Below are 21,896 nucleotides of genomic sequence, written 5' to 3'. Positions count from 1 at the left end.
CCCACAATTATATGGTCAATTGATCTTCAACAAAGCAGGAAGGAATATCCAATGGGAAAAAGACAGTCACTTCAACAAATGGTGTTGGGAAAACTAGACAACCAAATGCAGAAGAATGAAACTGGACCATCTTCTTACACCATACTCAAAAACAAACTCAAAATGGATTAAAGTGAGACGTGAAACCATAAAAATCCTAGAGGAGAGTACAGGCAATAATTTCTCTGACATCAGCTGTAGCAACATTTTCTAGATATGTCTCTTGAGGCCAGGGAAATACAAGCAAAAATAAGCTATTGGAACTATATCAAAGTAAAAATCTTCTGCACAGTGAAGGAAACAATTAACCAAACTAAAAGATGAATGAATGGGAGAAGCTATTTGCAATGACATAGCTGATAAAGAATTAGTACCCAAAATATATAAAGAACTTACACATTTCAGCACCCAAAAACCCCATAATAATCCATTTTAAAAAATGGTCAGAAGACATGAACAAACACTTCTCCAAAGAAGACATCCAGATGACCAACAGACACATGAAAAGATGCTCAGCATCACTCATTGGGAGGGAAATGCAAATCAAAACAATAATGAGATATCATCTCACACCTGTGAGAACAACTAAAATCAAAAATGCTCGAGACAACAGGCATTGGTGAGGATGTGGAGCAAAAAGAATGCTCATGTACTGTTGCTGGGAATGCAGACTGGTGCAACCACTGAGGAGGACAGTATGAAGATTAAGAATAGAACTACCCTAAGATCCAGTAATCCCATTACAGGGCATTTACAGTAGAATACAAAGACACTAATTCAAAAGGATATATGCATCCCTACGTTTACTGCAGCATTATTTACAATAGCCAAATTATGGAAGCAGCCCAAGTGTCCACTGATAGATGCATGGATAAAGAAGATGTGAGATATACACATACTGCTGAATCACTATATTGTACACCTGAAACTCATATAACACTGTATGTTAACTATACTGAAATTAAAATTTAAAAAGTTAATAAAAATCAAAAAATAAAAATAAAATGCACTGAGATTTATTTTGTGACTCACTACAGGGTCTAGACGGGAGAACATTACATGTACATTTGAACAAAACACGCATTCTGCCCCTTTGACTGTGTCACCAGGAGACATTCCTGTTAAGTCGTGGGCAGCTTGCTAGACCATTGCTTGCCCCAGATAGGGCCATAAGCTCAGGCTAGGGGCCCGCTGCTGGCTCTCCCTGTCTGCTTGTCACCAAGATTGCTGCTCGCAAAGACAATGCTCCAAAGCCAGAAGTCCATTCTGGTGGCGGCAGCAGTGCCCCTGGCTCTCCCCGCCCTCCACCCCGGGATGCACAACCGCCACAGACCTGGGGCTTAGGGAAAGGGTGAGAGCAACTCCTACAACAATGTCACAGATTCATAAATCTCACCCAGAGTTCAAGGGAGCTCATCAGTGTGTGGTATGTCTCTGATCCATTGCCAGAGTGCCGCAGTGGCTGTGTTTGAACTTTTAACCACCCAAATAGTTGTTTTCGAGGGCAAGATCTGTCAGCCTTCTCACTCTATCATGCCAGAAATTGGAGGTCTTCAAACATACTCTTGAATGAAATAACGAAAGTGCGGAAGAGTTTGTGCCGTATCATTCTACACATGCGGCTTTCTAAATGCTGGCCAAACTGAACTACGTGGATTAGGAATGAGCGTGTAAGTGGTAATCCTATGAAGGAAAGTAGGTAAACGACTCTCCCAGAAGGGAGGATATAGTGACTTCTAAGGGGAAAGGGTCGTGGGTAGAAACGGAGAGATGGAGCGCACGGATTGTTTCTGGGAAGCCAAGACCATTCTATTTCTTGACTTGGATGGTGGTTAACAAAGTTCACTCTACAACGGTTTCCTAAAGAATATGTATAGTTTTATGCGTGTTTCTTTATGTATGTTACACTTTACAGTACAACTTGTATAAAACATGCTACTAAGTTGTTAATTATTTGTAATTATTCCGTAAGTATTTATTGAGCAACTTTGGTATGAAAGACACTGTTCTGGACAGTAAGTATACAGTAATAAGAAGATAATTTCTCTATTCTCATTACGGGGCTTACAGTTCAGTGGGAAGAGAGATAGCAAAAAGTAAGCCCCCCAAAAAGGTATTTTCGGATTACACTGAAGAGTCTGAAAAGCGAGATGGTGGGTAGAGGGGGGCATCGAGGATGAGGGCCTTGAGCCAGATTATCAGAGCAGGTCTCTCTGAGGAGATGACATCTGAACCAGGATCTGAAGACCAAGAAAGGGCAGGCCCTAGGAAGACTGGTAGCAAGGGGCTCCCACAGAGAGAAGGCAAGTTCAAAACTCAGAAGCATCTGGAGAAGGAGAGAGTGACAGAGGAACTTGCAGGCTGACATCCTCCTCTGAAGGATTGGCTCTGGAGGAACTCAAGGAAGTCGAGGGAGGGACAGTGAGCGAACATCGAGGAAGGCCAAATCCTGCTCAAGGAAGAGGGCAGGACCTGTGACCATCGAACCCTCGGAACTCAGGTAGGCCCCTCATACTTTGAGGTGAGGTTGCCAGGGGCGCCAAGTGTTTTTATAGTCATCGTCTTAACTGTGTACCATGTGAAAGCAATTCTGCACCTCTTCGTTTTTGGAATGGCTCTTTGAAAAGCATGTTAACACCAGGAGCCTTGGCCATAATACGTCACCTCTCTCGGGAGAATGGTTCTTCGCATTCGGCTGTACAGTGCACCAGGTTGCAGTGCTAGAATCCCCGAAGAGGGACGTCTGGGCGGCTCAGTGGGTTAAAGCCTCTGCCTTTGGCTCAGGTCATGATCTCAAGGTCCTGGGCTCTCTGCTCAGCGGGAAGCCTGCTTCCTCCTCTGTCTGCCTGTCTCTGCCTACTTGTGATCTCTCTCTCTCTCTGTCAAATAAAACAAATAAAATCTTAAAAAGAGAGAGAGAGAGAGAGAGAGAGGGAGGGAGAGAGAAACACTGAAGAAACCAAGCCTTTAGGAATGAGTTTGGATGGGTATTCTGTTTCTGACCCGAAACCACAGTTTTCTTCTGTAGAAAGGAAGATGCTGATTAAACCTTAGAGTATTTTAAATGTCTTTTTCACACTCATGTACCAGGTAACCACTTTCAGACTAAACTGATTAAATGAGGCATGCACGATCTAGAACTGTTTGCACTTACAGCTTTTTGTAAATATAAACTCTAATTTGTTGTCTGTCTTACATCTGTTTTGTGTAACATTTAAGGAAAGACCAACCAGACTTGTTGTTGTTGTTGTTGTTTAAGTTCATTTAGAAAGCGTCATAATATGGGGACACATGGCTGGCCCTGTCGGTGGGACATGTGACTCTTGATCTCAGGGTCATGAGTTTAAGTCCCACGTTGGGGGTAGAGATTACTAAAAATAAATAAATAAACTTTAGAAAAAGAAAGGAGGTATCATAGTAATAAACAAATTATACCACTGTAATTTTCTTTTAATACAAGACTCACGATGCATAGCTGAAGCCATCCTTGAAGATTGTGCTTTCCTAGAAAGCTGGGGGTTTTGTTGTTTGTTTTTAGGATTTTTTTTTTTTTTGAGGGAGAGAGAGTGCACGAACACGTGTGATGGGGGGGTGGTTGCAGAAGGAGAGAGAGAGAGAAGTGGACTCCCCACTGAGTGCAGAGCCCCAGGAGATTTACTGGATCTCACAACCCTCAGAACAGGACCAGAGCTGAAATCAAGAGTCAGACACTTAAGTGACTGAATCACACAGGTGCCCCTAGAAAGCTAGGTTTTTGTAAAGAGAATATGTGTGGGGGCGCCTGAGTAGCTCACTTGTTACGCTCTTCCTTGGCTCAGGTCATGATCCCAAGGTCCTGGGAGCAAGCTGCCTCGGGCTCTCTGCTCAGCAGGAAGCCTGCTTCTCCCTCTCCTACTCCCCCTGCTTATGCTCCCTCTCTCACTGTGTCTCTCTCTGTCAAATAAATAAATAAAATCTTTAAATAAATAAATAGAACATGTGTGAACCATACATGATTAATAAAGATTTGCTTTGAGGCAGAAAAAAAAGCCTTTTCCCCCAGCTTAATAATTACACACAGATATTGTATATGTGTTATTTTCAGTAGTCAAAAATGTCCCTAAACAGGTGAAGGAATAATGGTATATCATAGAGGTATATCCAGAGAATATCACTAAATAAAACAAAGAATGAGCTCACTCAGAGAATATCATAGATAAATCTCAAAGTAACTATGAAACATCAAAGAAACCACAAAAACAAAAAACAGTAAACATTTTAGGATTCCAGTCACACAAATTTTGGAAAATGCAAATGTTTATCTATTGTAAGTGGCAGCCTTAACATTTCTGTGTAGAAAGGATGGGGGTGCCCCTCTGGGGGAGGGCAAGTTTGGGGGGAAATTTTTAAACTACTTTTACATAGCTTTTTGAATAAATGTAAGAAATCTCAACAACCCAGACTAAGAACTGGCATGGGGAAGTTAAAGCTCCCTGTAAAATACCCTTGGAGTCACCAGTAGATAATTCCTAAAGACATTGCCAGTTAGTTCCTGGTACCTAGATCCCCAGAGTCCACACCAGCCCTGATCTTTCTGAGCTGGTTCTTCAAAATTTGTTTTTTTTTTTAAATTCTAGGAGCCACCCTATATTCATAAAATAAATACCCTTTTGGTTTAACTGACCCAGAGTTGGTTTCGTTTTTCTTTCTTTCTTTTTTTTTTTTTAAAGATTTTATTTATTTCTTTGACAGAGAGAGATCACAAGTAGACAGAAAGGCAGGCAGAGATAAATGGGGGGAGGGGAAGCAGGCTCCCCACTGAGCAGAGAGCCCCACGCAGGGCTCAAACCCAGGACCCCAGGATCATGACCAGGCCGAAGGCAGAGCTTAATCCACTCTGCCACCCAGGCGCCCCCCAGAGTTGGTTTTTATTACTTGCACCACAGAAGGCTGGGCACCAGATGGGATGAAAGGATCTTTAAAGCCTCTTTGGGGGCTGTGTCTGATGAAAAGCACAAATATAATGGGACCTCTCTCATAGGAATCAATAGTTCTAGATGTGCTGGGAAGACAGTACTTGACTCAGTATCTCAAACACACATGTCAACTCTACACACTTTAAAACAATGAAATAAAGTATAATTTGCAGCCCTGGGGATATAGTTCAAGAAACTGGTTCAAAGTACACTGACTAGTGATACTCAGCAAAACTTGGAAGGAGGGCGCCTGGGTGGCTCAGTGGGTTAAGCCGCTGCCTTCGGCTCAGGTCATGATCTCAGGGTCCTGGGATCGAGTTCCGCATCGGACTCTCTGCTCATCAGGGAGCCTGCTTCCCTCTCTCTCTCTCTGCCTGCCTCTCCATCTACTCGTGATTTCTCTCTGTCAAATAAATAAATAAAATCTTTAAAAAAAAAAAAAAAAAACTTGGAAGGAGACTCTGCCAGGACACCACCATCCATTCCGTTGAGAATGACGTCAACACATAATAAAATAATTGAGTGACTATTGTAGGGGAATGGGACAGGAATCTGTAAATATAAATCTGTAAACATAAACCTGAATCAGCATTAGGAACAAACAGGGTAAAGGAAACCTGAAGAATTCCTTAACGAAGCTCTCCAGAAAATTACCATGCTTCATATCTGATCATCATTAGCATAGACAGTATCTCTTATATGCATTGGAAAATCTTATATGCGCTCACTGTAATTTGGATTTCCACTTAGGTACAGTAATGAACAGAGGGGGGAAAGTGGGATTTTATGCTGAATTGGGGTGAATGGGTGGTAAGAGTATAGTTCCACCAAATCTGACATCGAAAAAAAAATTTTCTGGGGCACCTGGGTGGCTCAGTCAGTGAAGCATCTTCCTTTGGCTCAGGTCATGATCCTGGAGTTCTGGCATGGAGCCAGCCTTGGACTTCTGCTCAGCGGGGAGCCTGCTTCTCCCTCTCCCTCTGTGTATGTGCTCTCTCTCTCTATCTCAAATAAATAAATAATTTTTTTTAAGTTTCTGTTGATTCAATCTTTAAATGAAAATTTCTTCTGAATAGAAATCCCTCTAGGTTTTTTTGCAGATAGGAACAGGGTTTCATGTGAGACAAAAAGCATTCTGTCCCATTAAACAGTGAAACTGACCTCTCAGCTTTTGGGTTTCTAGTGGTAAATTAAACTCACCTCACCAAGGAAATTAAATTATAAAAAAATAACTTTTACAATGCAGGAAATATTTGGTGTCTTGATCTTTATCAATTTCCTGATTTTTATTTTTTGCCTTTTGAGTTTTCCTTAATGGCAACACCGGCATTCAGAAAACAAAACACATTTGATAGAAATCCTTTGTCTTCCCCTTTTAAATTATTTAGTAACATTGGGTAGCTAAGAAATTGTCTCTGCTCCTCTAAAACTCCCTATGCTAATTGTGGACAGCAAATTAGTAATTATAACTGATTATACAAAGCAGGGAAGGACTCAACGAATGCCAGGGAGCAAAGCGTGCAATTAGATGGCCCAGCTTTAGACATCTTCACTCGGGATCTCTGTGAAGAATGAAGAAGAAAGCGCTCTACCAAAATTGAAGGGGACCAGTTTTCTGATGGCGTCCTAGGGGATTTGGATAAAGCTCAAGCAATTTGAAGCGTACCCTCAGGTTGTACTCAGCAGAATTCCTGACCTCTGCCACATCCTATCTATCATAAGCCTTTATCAGCAGAAGATGCCGAATCACAAGCCATTTGGTGGCTTATAATTGCCTTGACATTGACAGCAGACGGACATACATCATCCCGTCTGCTAAAAAGGGAGTGAGTGTTTCAAATGGAAGAAGATTGACTCTAAAAGCAAATTTAAAGAAACACGAAAAGGAAACTAAACCAATACTAAACGGAAAGGAGTATCAAAGTAAAATGAAAGCTTAAATACAGATCAAAAGAAACAATAACGTGTGATTTCTAAGCATACTCTTTAGAGCCTACTGGAAATATTGAAGACTCAAGAGTTGAAAGAAAAGAAAAGATGAACAAACTTAGAACAGCTTATGGGAATGAAGAACTGGTTTTAGGTGGTATATGAAATATTGTGGTTGGTTACAGATACAAAATTAAGTAATACCAAACCACAAAGACAGAAAGATCTTCTCAGCCTCGATTCTTTTGCTTACATCAAGAGGGAATTCTCAGGGCTAATCTGTCTTCAGCTTCTCTTTAACACCTCCAAACCGCACTTTAAAAAGGACAAGCAGAGCAGGCCAAAGGCTCTGAGCCTTTGGCAGACAATAACATCTACTCAAATTTAATTATGCTGTTTTTATTATATTTATTTTTGTGGTTACCCTCTATTTACGGCAAGTGAACTAGTTTCCATGTGTAATCGACCCATACATTATTTTTTATTTGCATTTTTAAAAACCAAGTCAACTTGAAGACAAGCATTAGATAAATTAGAGTATTGAGTGGAAAACGAAAACAAACAAACAAAAAAACAGAGAAATCAGTAGTGGGTCCAATATGGTTGAGCAAAAATCTTTCAAGGGGTCCTGAAATGACTTTAGTTGAGAAAACATTAGCTTAAAATCATAAACTGTTCACGCTAGAGGTGACTAGGAGCCAGCAATCCTAATCCCCTCAAGCAGAGACCTCAGGCAGAGACCAAGACTCAGGGAGGGCAGGGTTTGTGAAGAACTGCCCTGGGATTTTGTAATGGCAGAGACAAGCTTTCATCTAAGCCTGTTGCCTCCTCCTCCACTGCTTTGCCATTATTTAACTTGTAGCCTTCTCAAAATCTCTCTGCGCTGGAATTGGCGACGTGTGTCCGGTCCACAATAGTGTCAAAGTTTAAGGAGGCAGGCCACAAAGGAAATTTATATTTACTACAACAGCGAAGACGAGAGCAAACTGCGAAACTACAGTGACATCTAGTGGTTTTTCTTGATAGTGCAACTCTGGATGCAACCCTTGGTTTAAGCAAGTTTCTCATTAAAAAAACATTTTATAGAACATCCCTGTTTGGGTTTCTGTCCTCATGAACAGATTTATTTTTAACGGGAATACAACATAGGTGAAGTCGTGCCTCTTAGGCATCATATCAAGAGGCACGAGTTGCTCATCGTCCATCACTGATGATGTTCATTTTGACTGCTTGGCTAAGAGGCTCTCTCCTAGTTATTGCCCTTTCCTTTCTAACTAATAAGTGATTTGTGGGGCAATATTTAATATTTAATATTTATGTTTATATTTAAATATTTAAATTTAAATTTAAAATATATAAATATCTTTTTCTTCTTCAAATTTTCTGCCACCAGTTTTTGTATCCTTTGACATTTCTCGCCTGAATTTTTTATTATGGTAATGGTTGCAAATTGGGACTTCTCCAGTTCCATCACACTGTTCTATGTTTTATTAGTTATCATTTTACTGAAAGAAAAGCTTTTCCTATCTCTTATTTATGTTTGTAGGTATTTATTCATATAGACTCATGAATTCCTACATATTATTATACTCTACTTAATAGATTACACATACAGATATCCTTTGTGGCTACCATAATTTCATAATTTCTTCAGATTCCCAACCAACCATGTCCTCTCTTGCCTCTGCTTCTCTGCTCTTTTTCTTCTCATTTGAAGATCTCTTCCCAATAGATGATAGTGTGTAAGAATTCATGAGCATATTCATGTATGTATCTTATACTAGACATGATATGTAAAATATTATGTGGAGTATGGATTATGTATTCATGCATAGGTTATAGACTATAATCTATATAAGTCTGTATATAGGGCTATATAATCAATAGATTATAGATTATGTACAAGGTGTATACTATAAATTTTTTATCCCTATTGCTATTTATTCTATTCAAAAATATAGACATCACAAAATTCAAAAAGTATGAGGAATTGTTCCATTTTAAGAGATGTGACTATTCAGTCTAATGCATAATCCTGGATTAGATTCTGCACAAGGTGTGGGGAAAGGAGCTGTAAACAGCTATAAAGGACATTAATGGGGGGCCCCTGGGTGGCACAGTGGGTTGAACATCAGAGTCTTGGTTTCTGCTCAGGTTGTGATCTCAGGGTCATTAGAGGCCCCCCCCGGGGGCTTGGCACTCAACACGGAGTCTGCCGAAGTTTCTCTCTCTACCTCTCCCAGTGCTTATTCTCAATCTCTCTCTCTCTCTCTCTCTCTCAAATGAATCAACATGCATGCCTGGGTGGCTCAGTGGGTTAAAGCCTCTGCCTTCGGCTCAGGTCATGATCCCGGGTCCTGGGATTGAGCCCCACATCGGGCACTCTGCTCAGGGAGCCTGCCTCCCCCCCTCTCTCTGCCTGCCGATCTGCCTACTTGTGATTTCTGTCTGTCAAATAAATAAATCAAATCTTTTTAAAAAAATAAAAATAAAATAAAATGAATCAACAGATATTTTTTAAAAAGACATTAATGGGATAATTGATGAAGCTTGAGTCAACCTGCGAATTGGATACTGTTGACTAAATACTACTACTATGCTGGTGTTAGATTTCCTCTTTTGATCATTTTACTCTGGTTTCATAAGAAAATGTTCTTGTCTTAGAAAATGCACACTAAAATATTCAGGTATAAGCATGATTATGTCTGCAGCTTATTCTTAAGTGGTTCAAAAATAATGAGTGTGTGTTGAAAGAGAAAACGATAAGCCCACGTGGCAAAATGGTAACAATGATGAATCCCAGTGAAGGGTGCCTAGAGGTTCTTTGAACTCTTCCAGCAACTTTCCTGTTAAGTTTGAAATTACATCCAAAAAAGGGGGAAATAAAGTTTTATGAGATTTTAAATGTTTTATTTATTGAAAAATAAATGGAACAGGGGCAAAGCAAATCAGTAAATCCTCACCTAGAGGCTTGAGAATTTCAAAGTCTCAGCTACAAAGTTTCTTCCCACCGCTGCATACAGTTAGAGGTAAAATACCACTTTTTTCATTAAGGAATTATCACGCTAGTCAAGGAAATCTATTCTAAATTACTCGTTTAAATTCCCCAGATGTCTGAAGAGTTCCTCAAAGGCTCAGATACATTTATAAAACCTCACACATTTAATACCATCACGTACGAAGGCCTCTTACCCAGGTTGGGTTCTGGCATTGAACCAACCAGCTGTGATTACCCTTAATTTGGAATAGTAGAAGCTATGAAAGAAAAATTGCCCTGACATATCATTCTCCTCTTAAAAGGAACAGAAAAGGGCAAGGATCCAATTGGAGAAAGCGACTCACTGGATGTGTTGGGAAGTTGTGGCAAAAATCGTATAGAGAGAAAAATAGAAAATAATCTGAGGATTTGGAACTAAAGAGCCATGGGTTGGAATCGACGGTTGTGGAACTTCCTAGCTGTGTGGTCTATGGGATTGATTGATTTAACTACTATGAACCCCGGCGTCTCGGCTGCAGAATGAGAGCTGTTTCGGGTGTGTGTTCTATACCTGGCACTGTAGGTAATGACTGCCCTCTAGGTCCGGGGCCCAGCACGATGTGGTGGGAGATGAATGGATAATGTCTGAGATAAGATCCCAGCCTCATCTCCTCCCCGCACTGCCCCAGCCTCTTAACGGGGGCTCTTCCATTCACTGTTGTGAATTCTTCCAATCCATTTTCCACATGACAGCAGCATGACCTTCCTAAAAGAAAATCTTCATTCCAAGTCCACACTTCCTACTGTGGGGCGCTGGCTCTCTTGGGACCTCATGGCCTTGTCCTCAAGTATCTCTCTGGCCTATCTCCGGATCTAAGTTCTACTACTGTCTGGGGACCTTCATGCAATGAGAGACATGTTCTCTATCTCAAAAGTCCAAGATGGTAGCCACTAGCTGTACATGGCTATCGAGCACTTGAAAGGTGACTAATATGACTGAAAACCTGCATTTTTAATTTTTGAAATTTCACTTAAATTTATGTGTAGATAGTCACATGTGGCTAGTGGCTACCATACTGAACAAAGCAGATACTTGAAACTTCTTAAGGTTGCCAACGAACTATGTCCTCTCCTGCCCCTGGGCCTTTGCCCTTGCTGTTCCCTCCTATTCAAAGACCTTCTCTTTGTCCTTTGTCTCAGCCTGCACTTAATTAAGCGCTTTTATAGGATGGGATGCATGTAATCTCTGCCACTGACACAATTTCAACCAACCTCAATTTGTGGAAGTAAGGCTCTATTTTGGAGCAATAATAATGCTTTAACTATGCCTTTTGATTTCCATGGGCAGATGTACAAGTTGTTTTTCTCTCTGCCCTTGGCTGCTCATTAATTCAATGGATAGAGGGCATTGATGGGTGGTCCCAGGCCACAATTTGTGCCATCAATGTGTTTCGTTTGGCTTTCACATTTTTAAAATGGAGCCAAATTTTTAAATGGAAGATAATTCATTAAAAACCTGAATTTCTGGATGCTCTGGGAAAAAAAGAACGTCTGTTCACAGTGGCCCCACATTCACTTCTGCTCAGCAATAATCAGCTAGACTCATTCCAATATGGTCATCACTAGCCACATATGGCTATTTAAATTTAAATTGACAAAAATTAAGTAAAATTTAAAATTCAACTCTTCAGTCCCAGTAGCCACAGTTCAAGTGCTCAAGCCACACTTGGTAAAGGCTGCTAACCCCATTAGAGAGGGGCAGTTACAGAACATTTCTGTCATCATAGAATGTTCTATTGAGCTGCATTACCAAGAGGGTAGTTAGGGGGAAGGGAGTAGATGTCAGTTTAAGGGGCAGGAACTCCTAAGCTTCTATTGAATATTACCATGGGAATGGACTTCGATTTTCTGATTTTTCCAGAGAACTCAAGAACCCAGACTTTTTAATGTGAAAGCTTGCAATTTTTAAATGTTAGCTCTATTTTTTTAGAAACATTGTCTAAGCAAAACAAAGTACGTTTCCAGTGAGACTCATCTCCCCCAGGCGACATCTGACCAGTTCTGAGCCGGAACGTTGGCAGAGGCCTCAGTGATCAGCTTGCCCGAGACTGAGAAGATTGGGCATTGAGAATACAAAGGCTCAGGGTCGGGTGGGGGAGAAACACACACGACCCTTCAGAAACCAGTCCTCTACCGGCCGCAACACGCAAACACAGAGGCTCCCGTCTTCCGAGTTCCCTTCTTTGCAAGTTGCGCAATATAGCTCATAATAACAAAAAGTGTCCCTTAAATTTTCAGCAGTGCTTCATCTTTTCTAAGGGAGAGGGAAGAGTTTCAGAGTAATTTAGGGAAGACGAGTGGGTTTTGGAAAAGACTTATTGAACAACTAGAAAGAAAACGGAAATTTATAATGTTATCTATCCCTCACGTGTTGCCTCTCAGTGATGTAATACCTCTCTTGGGAAAGAAGTAGTTTTATATTTTAAAATTCTCTAAACCATGACTTACTTGACTCCCCAGTCCCAAACACTGCCCCATCTCTTCCCGCAAACAGTGCGATTGCATGGTCTGTGCCTTTTGGTGGCTTCTAACTACACCGAGAGCATTTTCCTGTTAAGTGGTGCAAGGACATTTGATAGCCAAGTTTCCAACTTCCATGTCCTGATGGGCTGTGGCTTGCCATACAGATCAAGATTCATTCCGCAGCCTAAATTTTATTAACTCCTTTTCTCTTTTCAAATAATTTATTTAAAAATAGTGTCAGATTGATAGTTTTAAATAATATACTACCTCAGAAACTTTTGCAGTTTCGTCTTTTCACCAAAGCTCAAGTATAATCCCTTTATATTTAACAAAGCAGCTCTCTTGAATACAACTGAACACACATGGATATTTCAATATTTTTTTGAGGTGAGCAGGAGAAACAGGAAGAACCCTAGGTGGGGATTCAGAGATCTAAGAATTATCCCCAGCTCAGCCGTCAGCAGCATGTGGCTTTGGACAAGCTGAAAAGTGGGCTCTCTTTAAAATAAAGCAAGGGCTCTAGATCTCTTGAAGGCTGGTTTATTTCCAAAATTCTACGGTTCTTTAATTCTGTGTTTGGGGGCAGGGGGAGGAAACCCTGAAAACGTGAAACTGAAAATATAAATAGTTTCAGACATTTCTGGGTGGCTAATCAACCACAGTGGTTGGTAGACGAGGTCAGGTCTCATGTGCACCTGTGCTGACGTGCCCGCCAGGCTTTGCCGCTTGGCTGTGGGAACCCTGTGTGCTGCTGGAGTCCTCACCCATAAATGTTCCCTGGAGGCACACATCTTGATGAGTATTTCTTCTTTCAGAAACTTCTTCCATAAAAGCAGTGATTCTGAAAACAAGAAACTGCCCCCCTCACCACCAAAATAGCAGGACTATTTGCCCTAGATCAAAGGCCCTCACATCTTGATGGACCAGAATGTGCAAAATTTCTTTAAAGAACAAGTACTCGGGCTCCATCCCAAACGTACCCAGTCAGAATCTATGGGGTTGGGCCGAGGCATCTGTAGTTTTCACAAGCTTCCCGCCAGATTCCAGTGCCCGGCAATGAGGGAGGAACATGGGCCCAGGTCTATGCAATCATGTGGTGGAAACACAAACGTCAAGTGTAGACCCAAACTGCAAATACATTCAAATGAGACACTTGGTCACTGATTTTTTTTTTTTTTAATGATGACGATCATTAAAGAAAAATGAAAATACAGATTCTACACTTTCACAAGTGAACGTCAAATATATCCGCAGTGTTCCAGGTTCTCTTTTATTTTTTTGCTCTGATTCATACAGAATATTTGTACTCTAGAATGTCATTAAATGAGAAGCCACACTTGCCAATAATCTGAGCTGTCATCTCCTACTTGGACAGAAGTCTGATGATAAGAATCTAATTTCTAGGGGCAGGTAGTGGTGGGGAGGGGAACTGGGGTGAATGGGAGAGCCCACGTGACCCACTTCTACTCCTGCCGACTGTTGTCAGTCAGGAATGGGTAACCTTGTGCAGCCAGCTCTTCCGATTTTCCAAGAAAAGCCAGAAACTGGATCTGTATGTATAGGCTTGCAATTTTTAAATGGTTGGCAACTACTTTAAATGTTTTTGTTTTTTTTAAAGTCACTTAAAAGTGCACCTTTGAGGCCAAACAATAAAACCAAGAAAGAAGGGGCGCCTGGGTGGCTCAGTGGGTTAAGCCTCTGCCTTCAGCTCAGGTCATGATCCCAGGGTCCTGGGATGGAACCCCGCATCGGGCTCTCTGCTCAACGGGGAGCCTGCTTCCCTTCCTCTCTCTCTGCCTGCCTCTCTGCCTGTCAAATAAATAAATAAAATCTTTAAAAAAACAAAAAACAAGAAAAGAATTCATCAGCCCAGATTGCACCTGAATGCCCCAGATTTGTAATCTCTATTCTAGAAAGCTCTGAGTTCTGTATCTGAATTCAGTCGGGTAATCAAAAACCAGTCACAGAAATGACCTCATCTCACTGGCATGTAGGGTTACGCGCTCTGCCCCTAGAAGTAACAGAGTTCTCTGCCATTTTTAAACTCTGGGGTTTATACAAAGAGTCACATATAAAGTTCATTTCTTCACTCAGATATTTAGGAAGCTGCTGCTCTGTCCCAGGCACTGGAAACATCGTAGTAACCCAAAACTTTGCTACGTTTAATATCTGACACAGCACATCAAAAACAAAACAAAACAAAACATGAAGCTTATCACTCAGTCCATGGTAAAGATTAAAAATACAGATAAGCAAAATCTTAAGAGCAGAATGATACCTCAGAGATCATTTTGCCAGATGAAGTTGAAGCCCAGAAAAAAAAGTCTGGCCAAGGATCACACAGCTCACACAGGAATAAAAATTAAAGCCTAGATCTCTAGCTTTTAGTCAAGCCTCATCTCATCTCTTCTGTGCAGATCTTCCTAGATCCAAGGGGCCCAGTAAATGACTGTCAGAGGAAACTAGCAGGCTCAGTGCCACTCAGAGAGATGACTTCAGTTTGGCAAATTCTTAGTCGGAGAGTAATAGAATATTCCACCTAGAGTTGACAGAGAAGTTCTTCTAGATTCATCTGGGTTATTATTTCCTGCTGGTCAGAAGCCATTTTCTTTTTACCTTAGAACATATAAAACAACAGAAAAGCAAGGTGTTACTTATATCTATTAAGAATAGAAAGAAAAACTAAGGGTCAAACAGTCAACATTCATAAAAAATAGATTAGGAGAAGAACACCAACATCAGTTTTAGTAAAAGCAAGGAAAATGGATAGGACTCTGGAAGTGTGGTTAATAGCAGTATTTACTCAGTCTTTACTAGGAAAGCCCGATTTTGCTCTGAACCACACTGCAACCGAATGTCAAATCTGCTGGAGAAAGAAGTCTTTTGCTGAGTGGCCACAAGAAAAATTAGTTCTGTAATCTGCTCCTGGTATTTTTTATTGTTTTCCAAGCAAGCATTATCTAGTAAATGCAACTTTTAGGCATAGCATTCTATACATTCAAAGTTGGGAGAAACAGGTGTACTTTAATGGACGAATTACAGAATTGTTTGGAATGTGCTTGAACTTCAGAACTGGAACAACAGGCAGCAGACTTTAAAAATAGAAGCAAAAATGACTCCTAAGTGAGAGGGCGTGTACTTGTCAACAAAAGGGAGTTCTGTTTGAAAAACTAATTCCAAAAGTGAAATTATGGGTGATTTTTACTCTTTTTAAATATTTTGATTTCCTTGGGGCGTCAGATGGCTCAGTCAGTTAAGCGCCTGCCTTCGGCTCAGGTCATGATCCCAGGGTCCTGAGATCAAGCCCTGCGTTGGGCTTCCTGCTCAGTGGGGAGCCCACTTCTCCCCCTGCCTCTCCTCCTGCTCATGCTCTCTCTCTCAAATAAATAAAATCTTAAAAACAAAAAAAACCAACTTTGTTTCCAAATCATAAATAGTGTTAAAAATGAGGAAAACGTATTTTTAAAAAATAGGATTTAAAAAAATAATTGAAACCCAGTAATTCTTACCTTCAACCTGCCATGATTCTAAAATTAGACATTTTTTTTTAAATGAAAGCCAGAGTAGAAACAACTAGAGTATAAAACTGATTTTCTTAAAGGTGTTTTTCCCAAAACTTCTAATATTCAAGTTATTAATCTTTCAGTCTCTGTAAGCCTCTTGTCCCATTACTGGAGCCGTAGGAAAAAAGGCTTTCCTTTTAAACTTGAAAACTACAAAATTTTCCTTCTCCACTAATTAATTAAATACACAATTTGACATAACTTCAAAACCTCTAGGGAAAGCAGAATGTCTCTGATGTCAAGTGTTCATGAAAACATGGCATACTTCAGAGACAAACATGGGAACCTTAATGAGGGGATCTCAGAGCCTCGTGTTTGGGCCAGTGTTTGAAAATCAGACTTCTCAAGACACACTGTGCCAATAGTACGTACGGTTTAGATCCCTGGAACAAGTTTTTTTTGTTTTTGTTTTTTTGTTTGTTTGTTTTATTTTTAAAGATTTTATTTATTTATTTGACAGAGAGAGAGATTACAAGCAGGCAGAGAGGCAGGCAGAGAGAGGGGGAAGCAGGCTCCCCGCTGAACAGAGAGCCAGATGCGGGACTCGATCCCAGGACCCTGAGATCATGACCTGAGTCAAAGGCAGAGGCTTTAACCCACTGAGCCACCTAGATGCCCCTGGAACAAGTTTTACAGCATGAAAACACCACAAAGTGGAAATGCATGTTAATAACTGGTATGACTCTTCAGACTGTTGAGTACTAACATTGAGGTCAAAGTTTTTAAGGTGATAAAAAGCCTTTTAAGAGAAAACTGGTTATGAGGGAATATATGTACCCATGGTCTGAAAAACAGTGGAAATCAGTAGGTGGACACAGAAAGGGTGCCCCCCCCAAAAGGATGTAATATTTTCTCACTTAAATTGGATCAAGTGGAATGGAAGAGAAATTAAATCTAACTTTTTTTCTCTTCAGTAGTAGAGATGGTTAAACTTTTGTGTTAAGTCAAAAGTCTGTGAGTTGTAAACTACTCCAATAATGATCAAAGGACAAATCTGAGGGTGCCTGGGTGGCTCAGTGGTTAAAGCCTCTGCCTTCGGCTCAGGTCATGATCTCAGGGTCCTGGGATCGAGCCCCACATCGGGCTCTCTGCTCAGCAGGAAGCCTGCTTCCCCCACCCTCTCTCTGCCTACTTGAGATCTCTGTCCGTCAAATAAGTAAATAAAAATCTTAAAAAAAAAAAAATCTGAAATACAGATGGCATTACACAGTGGCACAATCCCAGCTTACCAAAGCAAGGAGTAAATGAAGTCAGAGGTTCCCAGTGTACTTCGAACAGGTGTGCTCCCAAAGTTTGAATACCATGCAAGGACGATTAGGCGTTGCTTCAGCCATGGTGTGGTGGGCCTCAGCACTGCTCACGTGCTCTCTGTCCAAGCCCCAGCGGGGAGACCCAACTTCTAAAGCCTCCTGTGCTGGTGAGTCCACCGTTCAGGCTGTGGGGGGGATGAGCAGAAGGGGCAGACGTCCAGTGAATTGCCAGCCCTTCGTCTTAGCCATGACCATGAGGAAGGTCCAACAGTGGCTGTTCCGGCAGCTTCCATCCAAGTGTCTGCCCTGCATAGGGCACCCCACCAACTCCGGAGTCACATAGGCAGGGTGCGCGAGACAGAAACTTTGGATGCTTTAAAGCCACTTGAGATTTGGAGGGGCATTGTTACTACATAATATAGCTTTCCTGAATGAAACAAAAGGATACCTACACTGAACAGAATGCTCTTTGTCCACCAGGACTGCTGAATGGAGAGGCCATATGGTTTGGTAAGTAGAGCTGGCGTCTCCATGCTAGGAGGAGGTAAAAATCGTATTAAATGTCAAACTGATGCCAAAGAAGTCTCTACTTACAGGTGAATACTTTCCCTATGGTCTGTAGGAACAGAATCCTTTGGTTGGAAGTGTAAACAATTTTTAAAAATGACCAAGTTCAGGGGCATCTCGGTGGTGCAGTGGGTTAAAGCCTCTGCCAGGGTCCTGGGATCGAGCCCCCCATCTCTACTCATCTCTGCTGAGCAGAGAGCCTGCTTCCTCCTCTCGCTGCCTGCCTCTCTGCCTACTTGTGATCTCTGTCAAATAAATAAAATAATAAAATATTAAAAAGAAAATGGCCTGGAATGGAACCAAATTGTTTCTGAATTTGCTTTACCACTTTTTTTTTTTTTTCTTTTTTGGTCCTTTCACCTTTCTGATTGCACTGTCAAAGTGTTGAGTATAAATATTCTTTGAAAAACAATATAGAATTTTGAAATTATGTTCTCCATACTAAGAATAAAGACTTTTAATATGATGTCTTTGGGTTTTTTGTTACCATTATATCCCTTTAGAAAATGGACAATAAATCTTTTAAAAATGTAAAAAAGAAAATGGCCAAGTTCGCTATGCCATAAGTGATTTCAACTTTAACTGTATTTTTTCCCTTCAGACAAAGAACCAAAAAGTTTCACTTTTGAACATGCACCTTTTGCTCAAAGGATAAAGACAGTTTTAAATCAGAGATCACTGCCAGCCTACCACTAGAGGGGGCCATCTGCCAATGACGGTGAGCCACTTCAGCGAGGCGGAGGGAGAAATGCATTCTACTCTAGACTCTTCTTTTCCAAACATCAAACTGCTGGTATAACCCAGGAAGCTTTGAAAAGCACATTCGCAGAAACCCCCAAAGCCCGAGTCAGTAGGTCTGAAGTCAGGTTCATATATGTGTAATTCTTTGTGGAGTATAGTTGACACACAATGTTGTTAGTTTCCGGTGTACACCAATGATTCCACATCTCCGTATGTTCTGCGGTGCACACCACACAACGCTACAACAGTACTCTCTACTGTATTCCCTGTGTTGTACCTTTTGTCCCTGTGACTTATTCATTCCCTAACCAGAAGCCTGTACCTCCAACTCCCCTTCCCCCATTTGGCCCTTCTCCCTATCTCCCCCTGGTCTGGCAACCATGAGTTCTCTCAATTTTTAAGTTTGATTCTGCTTTTGTTTGCTTATTCATATTTTGTTTTTTAGATTCCACAGGAGTGAAATCATATGGCATCTGTCTTTCTCAGTCTGACTGATTTCACTTAGCATAACACCCTCTAGGTCCATCCATGAAATGTGTACTTTAAAAAAACAAAAACAAAAACAAAAACAAAAAAACTCCCCAAAGGCATCTAATGCAAAGCTAGGTTTGCTTCCACTGGTGTAGATTTCAAAGAGCTGGTCATTTCCAATCAAAATGTTTTGCCATCTGCAGGGCATTTTGACAGGGAAATAGATATAAGAAACCTGGTTGGATAAAAACAAAACCTCCTAAGAACAGAATTTTGAGATTCCTAAGAACAGAATTATTCAAACACTTTCCAATAATGATCATCACGGGAACAAAACACAGTTATCTTCAAATTTAAATTTATTAAGACATTCAGCTATGTCTGTCAGTCTACATCCAAATTTGCTACTAAAAATAAAATAAAGTCACATCCCACATTAGGAATATCGAGTCTGAAAAACACTTTTTGAGCCAAGCCTATTGTATAAATAAATGACTAGTTTCTTTTCATATCAAAATCCCATAAAAAATTACAGTCCCCCCTCCCCAGTTCTACCTGTAGCCATGATGAATGTAAAAATTTAAATATGACACAAACTTGTCAAAGAAAAGGTGCGAAGTCTATTAACAGCTTTAAAAGTGGCATTTGCAGAGTGTGATCATACAGTTATGTACTCATTCCCCAAGTGCAAATATTGCCATAATTTAACACTGTTTTGATTCAGTTGCAAGAATTAAACATTACACAGGATTGAAAAGTACACTTTGGGCCTTTATCAGTGCCCTAAAACCCCTCCCACTTTGGTCTCCTACACTAACGTGGACCCCAAAGTGTTCATTAGAGTTTTAGTTTACGTCACACAGCCAACACAGTATACAATATATTAACAAAAGTTCCATATACATCAAAATATTGAAGACTCCATCATAAAGTTCAAGAGTCTCAGATTACATGAATGCACCCGCAAGGCCCAGTGCCCACCCACCCCCTCCCCTAAAGCACATACGAAGTATGAGCGTGCTTCAATCTTGGAATACAATCAATGCTCTTACATCTTTGATTTCATTTCAGTGCTGTACAAAACTCAACTATCACCTGACTGAGTTCCAATTAACTGAGGGAAAGGGGGGTGGTGAAAAGGGCTGGTCACTACTCATACTTTGTAGTAAGAATGATTCTGTCCCATAGAAAGTTAAATGTCAGTTCCGCTTCTGCCTGCTTCTTCCCATGCTGTCTTCATGCTCTTTATCCTTTCTTTAGCCCCTTGCAAGCACTCAAATCTGATTTTATGTATCCCTTACAAATCAGGGGCAGTTTCTGAAGTTGTTGAGGTTGAGTTTTCTTGGCAGACCTCTACAAAATATCAGCATGGGCTATATCAATACATTTTGATTAGCATACATTGCAATTTTCTCCCACAATGTCAAGGGGATGAAAGCAAGCAGTCTCCACTGAGAGTACCTCCTGGATCAGACCCTTGGAATGTCAAGTTTCCTGCCTCATCATCTCATACATTCATTCCTCAAATCTGAGCTCAAATTTCATAGTGAGTTAACTTCTCCAGAGTATCAAAGCATTATTTCTGCTTCTTTTCTTCTAGGCTGACCTCAACAGGACATGCTTCATCTTTCGCACTAGAAGGATATTCCTTAGGATCACAAGTCCCTTCCTGGCTATCTGACCTAGTGGCAATGCACTCATTATTGTCCCTGGAACCTTCTTGCAGCCCAGTCCCTGGAGGATGCTCTTGATCTGTAGGTTCAGTTCCTTCCTGAAGCGTATTTTGCTCAACTCCAGCCTGAGGTTGCGGAACCAGCTCAGCTCCTAACCCTGGAAGCTGGGAGGAGTTTTTGAGGTGGCAGTGGCACAGAGGGCAGGTCTCCTGGACATATAGCCACTTCTTGAGGCAGCCTGCATGGAAGAAATGACTGCAAGGTGTGATCACAGCAGATTTCATGTCCTAGAAGGGAGGGAAAGATACCTCAATAAATGCCCATTATCTAAAATCTTTGCTGCTAATCCCAAAAGTTCTAGTTCCAACATTTCTTTCCCACAATTCCCCATAGAAAAGGTATAACACAGATTTTAGAATAAAAATCATTTTAGATTACAGCGATAATCCTCCTGCCTTCAGAGACACTTTTACACCAACAATGCAAGAACCACTGGCTAAGCAGTTTTAAAAAAAGAAGTAAAAATAAAAAATGAGAAAGCAACAAACTTCTTAACTGGCTTCTGCCTTCAAATGGAACATGAGCATCACATGACTATTGCAGTGTGATCGCTGGGTTTCCCCCCGCATGGCACGCATGTAATTAGAACCTAAGAAAATCTGATGAAGACAGGACTTCCCACAGTTATGCTTCAACACAGCTAAGTAGATTATTCCATGATGAAATCACTGGCAAGGAGACAAAATCAGCCACATAACACCAGGGTATTGGCAAGGAAGTGGCAATTTCATTAGGGAGAATGTATGTAATGCAGTCTTCAAGATAGGGTCTGTATAAGCCACAGCTTCTCGATCTGCATCACAATCACCCAGAGTGCTTGCTAATAACCAGGCATATTATTGGGCCCCCCAAGACCTACAGAATTGGAATAGCTAAAGACAGTATTCACAAATCTACAGTTACAGCAAGCCACCCATGTAAGTTTTAGGCACACTCAAGTTTGATAACCACCGGATTAAGAAGTGGTTTACTTTGCATTAATGTTCCTTGCAGAATATATATTCAGGGAGGGAAGGCTGAGGACATGATTTAATTGTTAAGAATATACATTTAGTGACTCAACCATTAATTTTGTTTAAAGTCCCAAAACAAGGAGTTGTAGTTGTCACAGAAATTCCTTGCCAAGAACTGGTAACACCTGGAAGTCA

General features: G+C 40.9%; 1 protein-coding gene across 2 annotated transcripts in view; it reads right to left on the bottom strand.

Annotated features, from left to right (window-relative positions):
• Positions 1–19,356: 19,356 nt before the first annotated feature.
• Positions 19,357–21,896, bottom strand: part of RNF145 (ring finger protein 145) — a 55,264-nt gene continuing 52,724 nt past the window's right edge. For both annotated transcript variants that reach the window (XM_044230396.1, XM_044230404.1), the window contains one exon: positions 19,357–20,975. In XM_044230396.1, the coding sequence (XP_044086331.1) occupies positions 20,592–20,975 (384 nt within the window). In that variant the 3' untranslated portion in view covers positions 19,357–20,591. The remainder of the gene's footprint in view (positions 20,976–21,896) is intronic.

The sequence above is a fragment of the Neovison vison genome, chromosome 1 (assembly GCF_020171115.1).
Source record: "Neovison vison isolate M4711 chromosome 1, ASM_NN_V1, whole genome shotgun sequence".
Taxonomy (NCBI): domain Eukaryota; kingdom Metazoa; phylum Chordata; class Mammalia; order Carnivora; family Mustelidae; genus Neogale; species Neogale vison.
The sequence above is the reverse complement of the archived record's forward strand: the minus strand, read 5'-3'. Positions and strand labels throughout refer to the sequence as shown.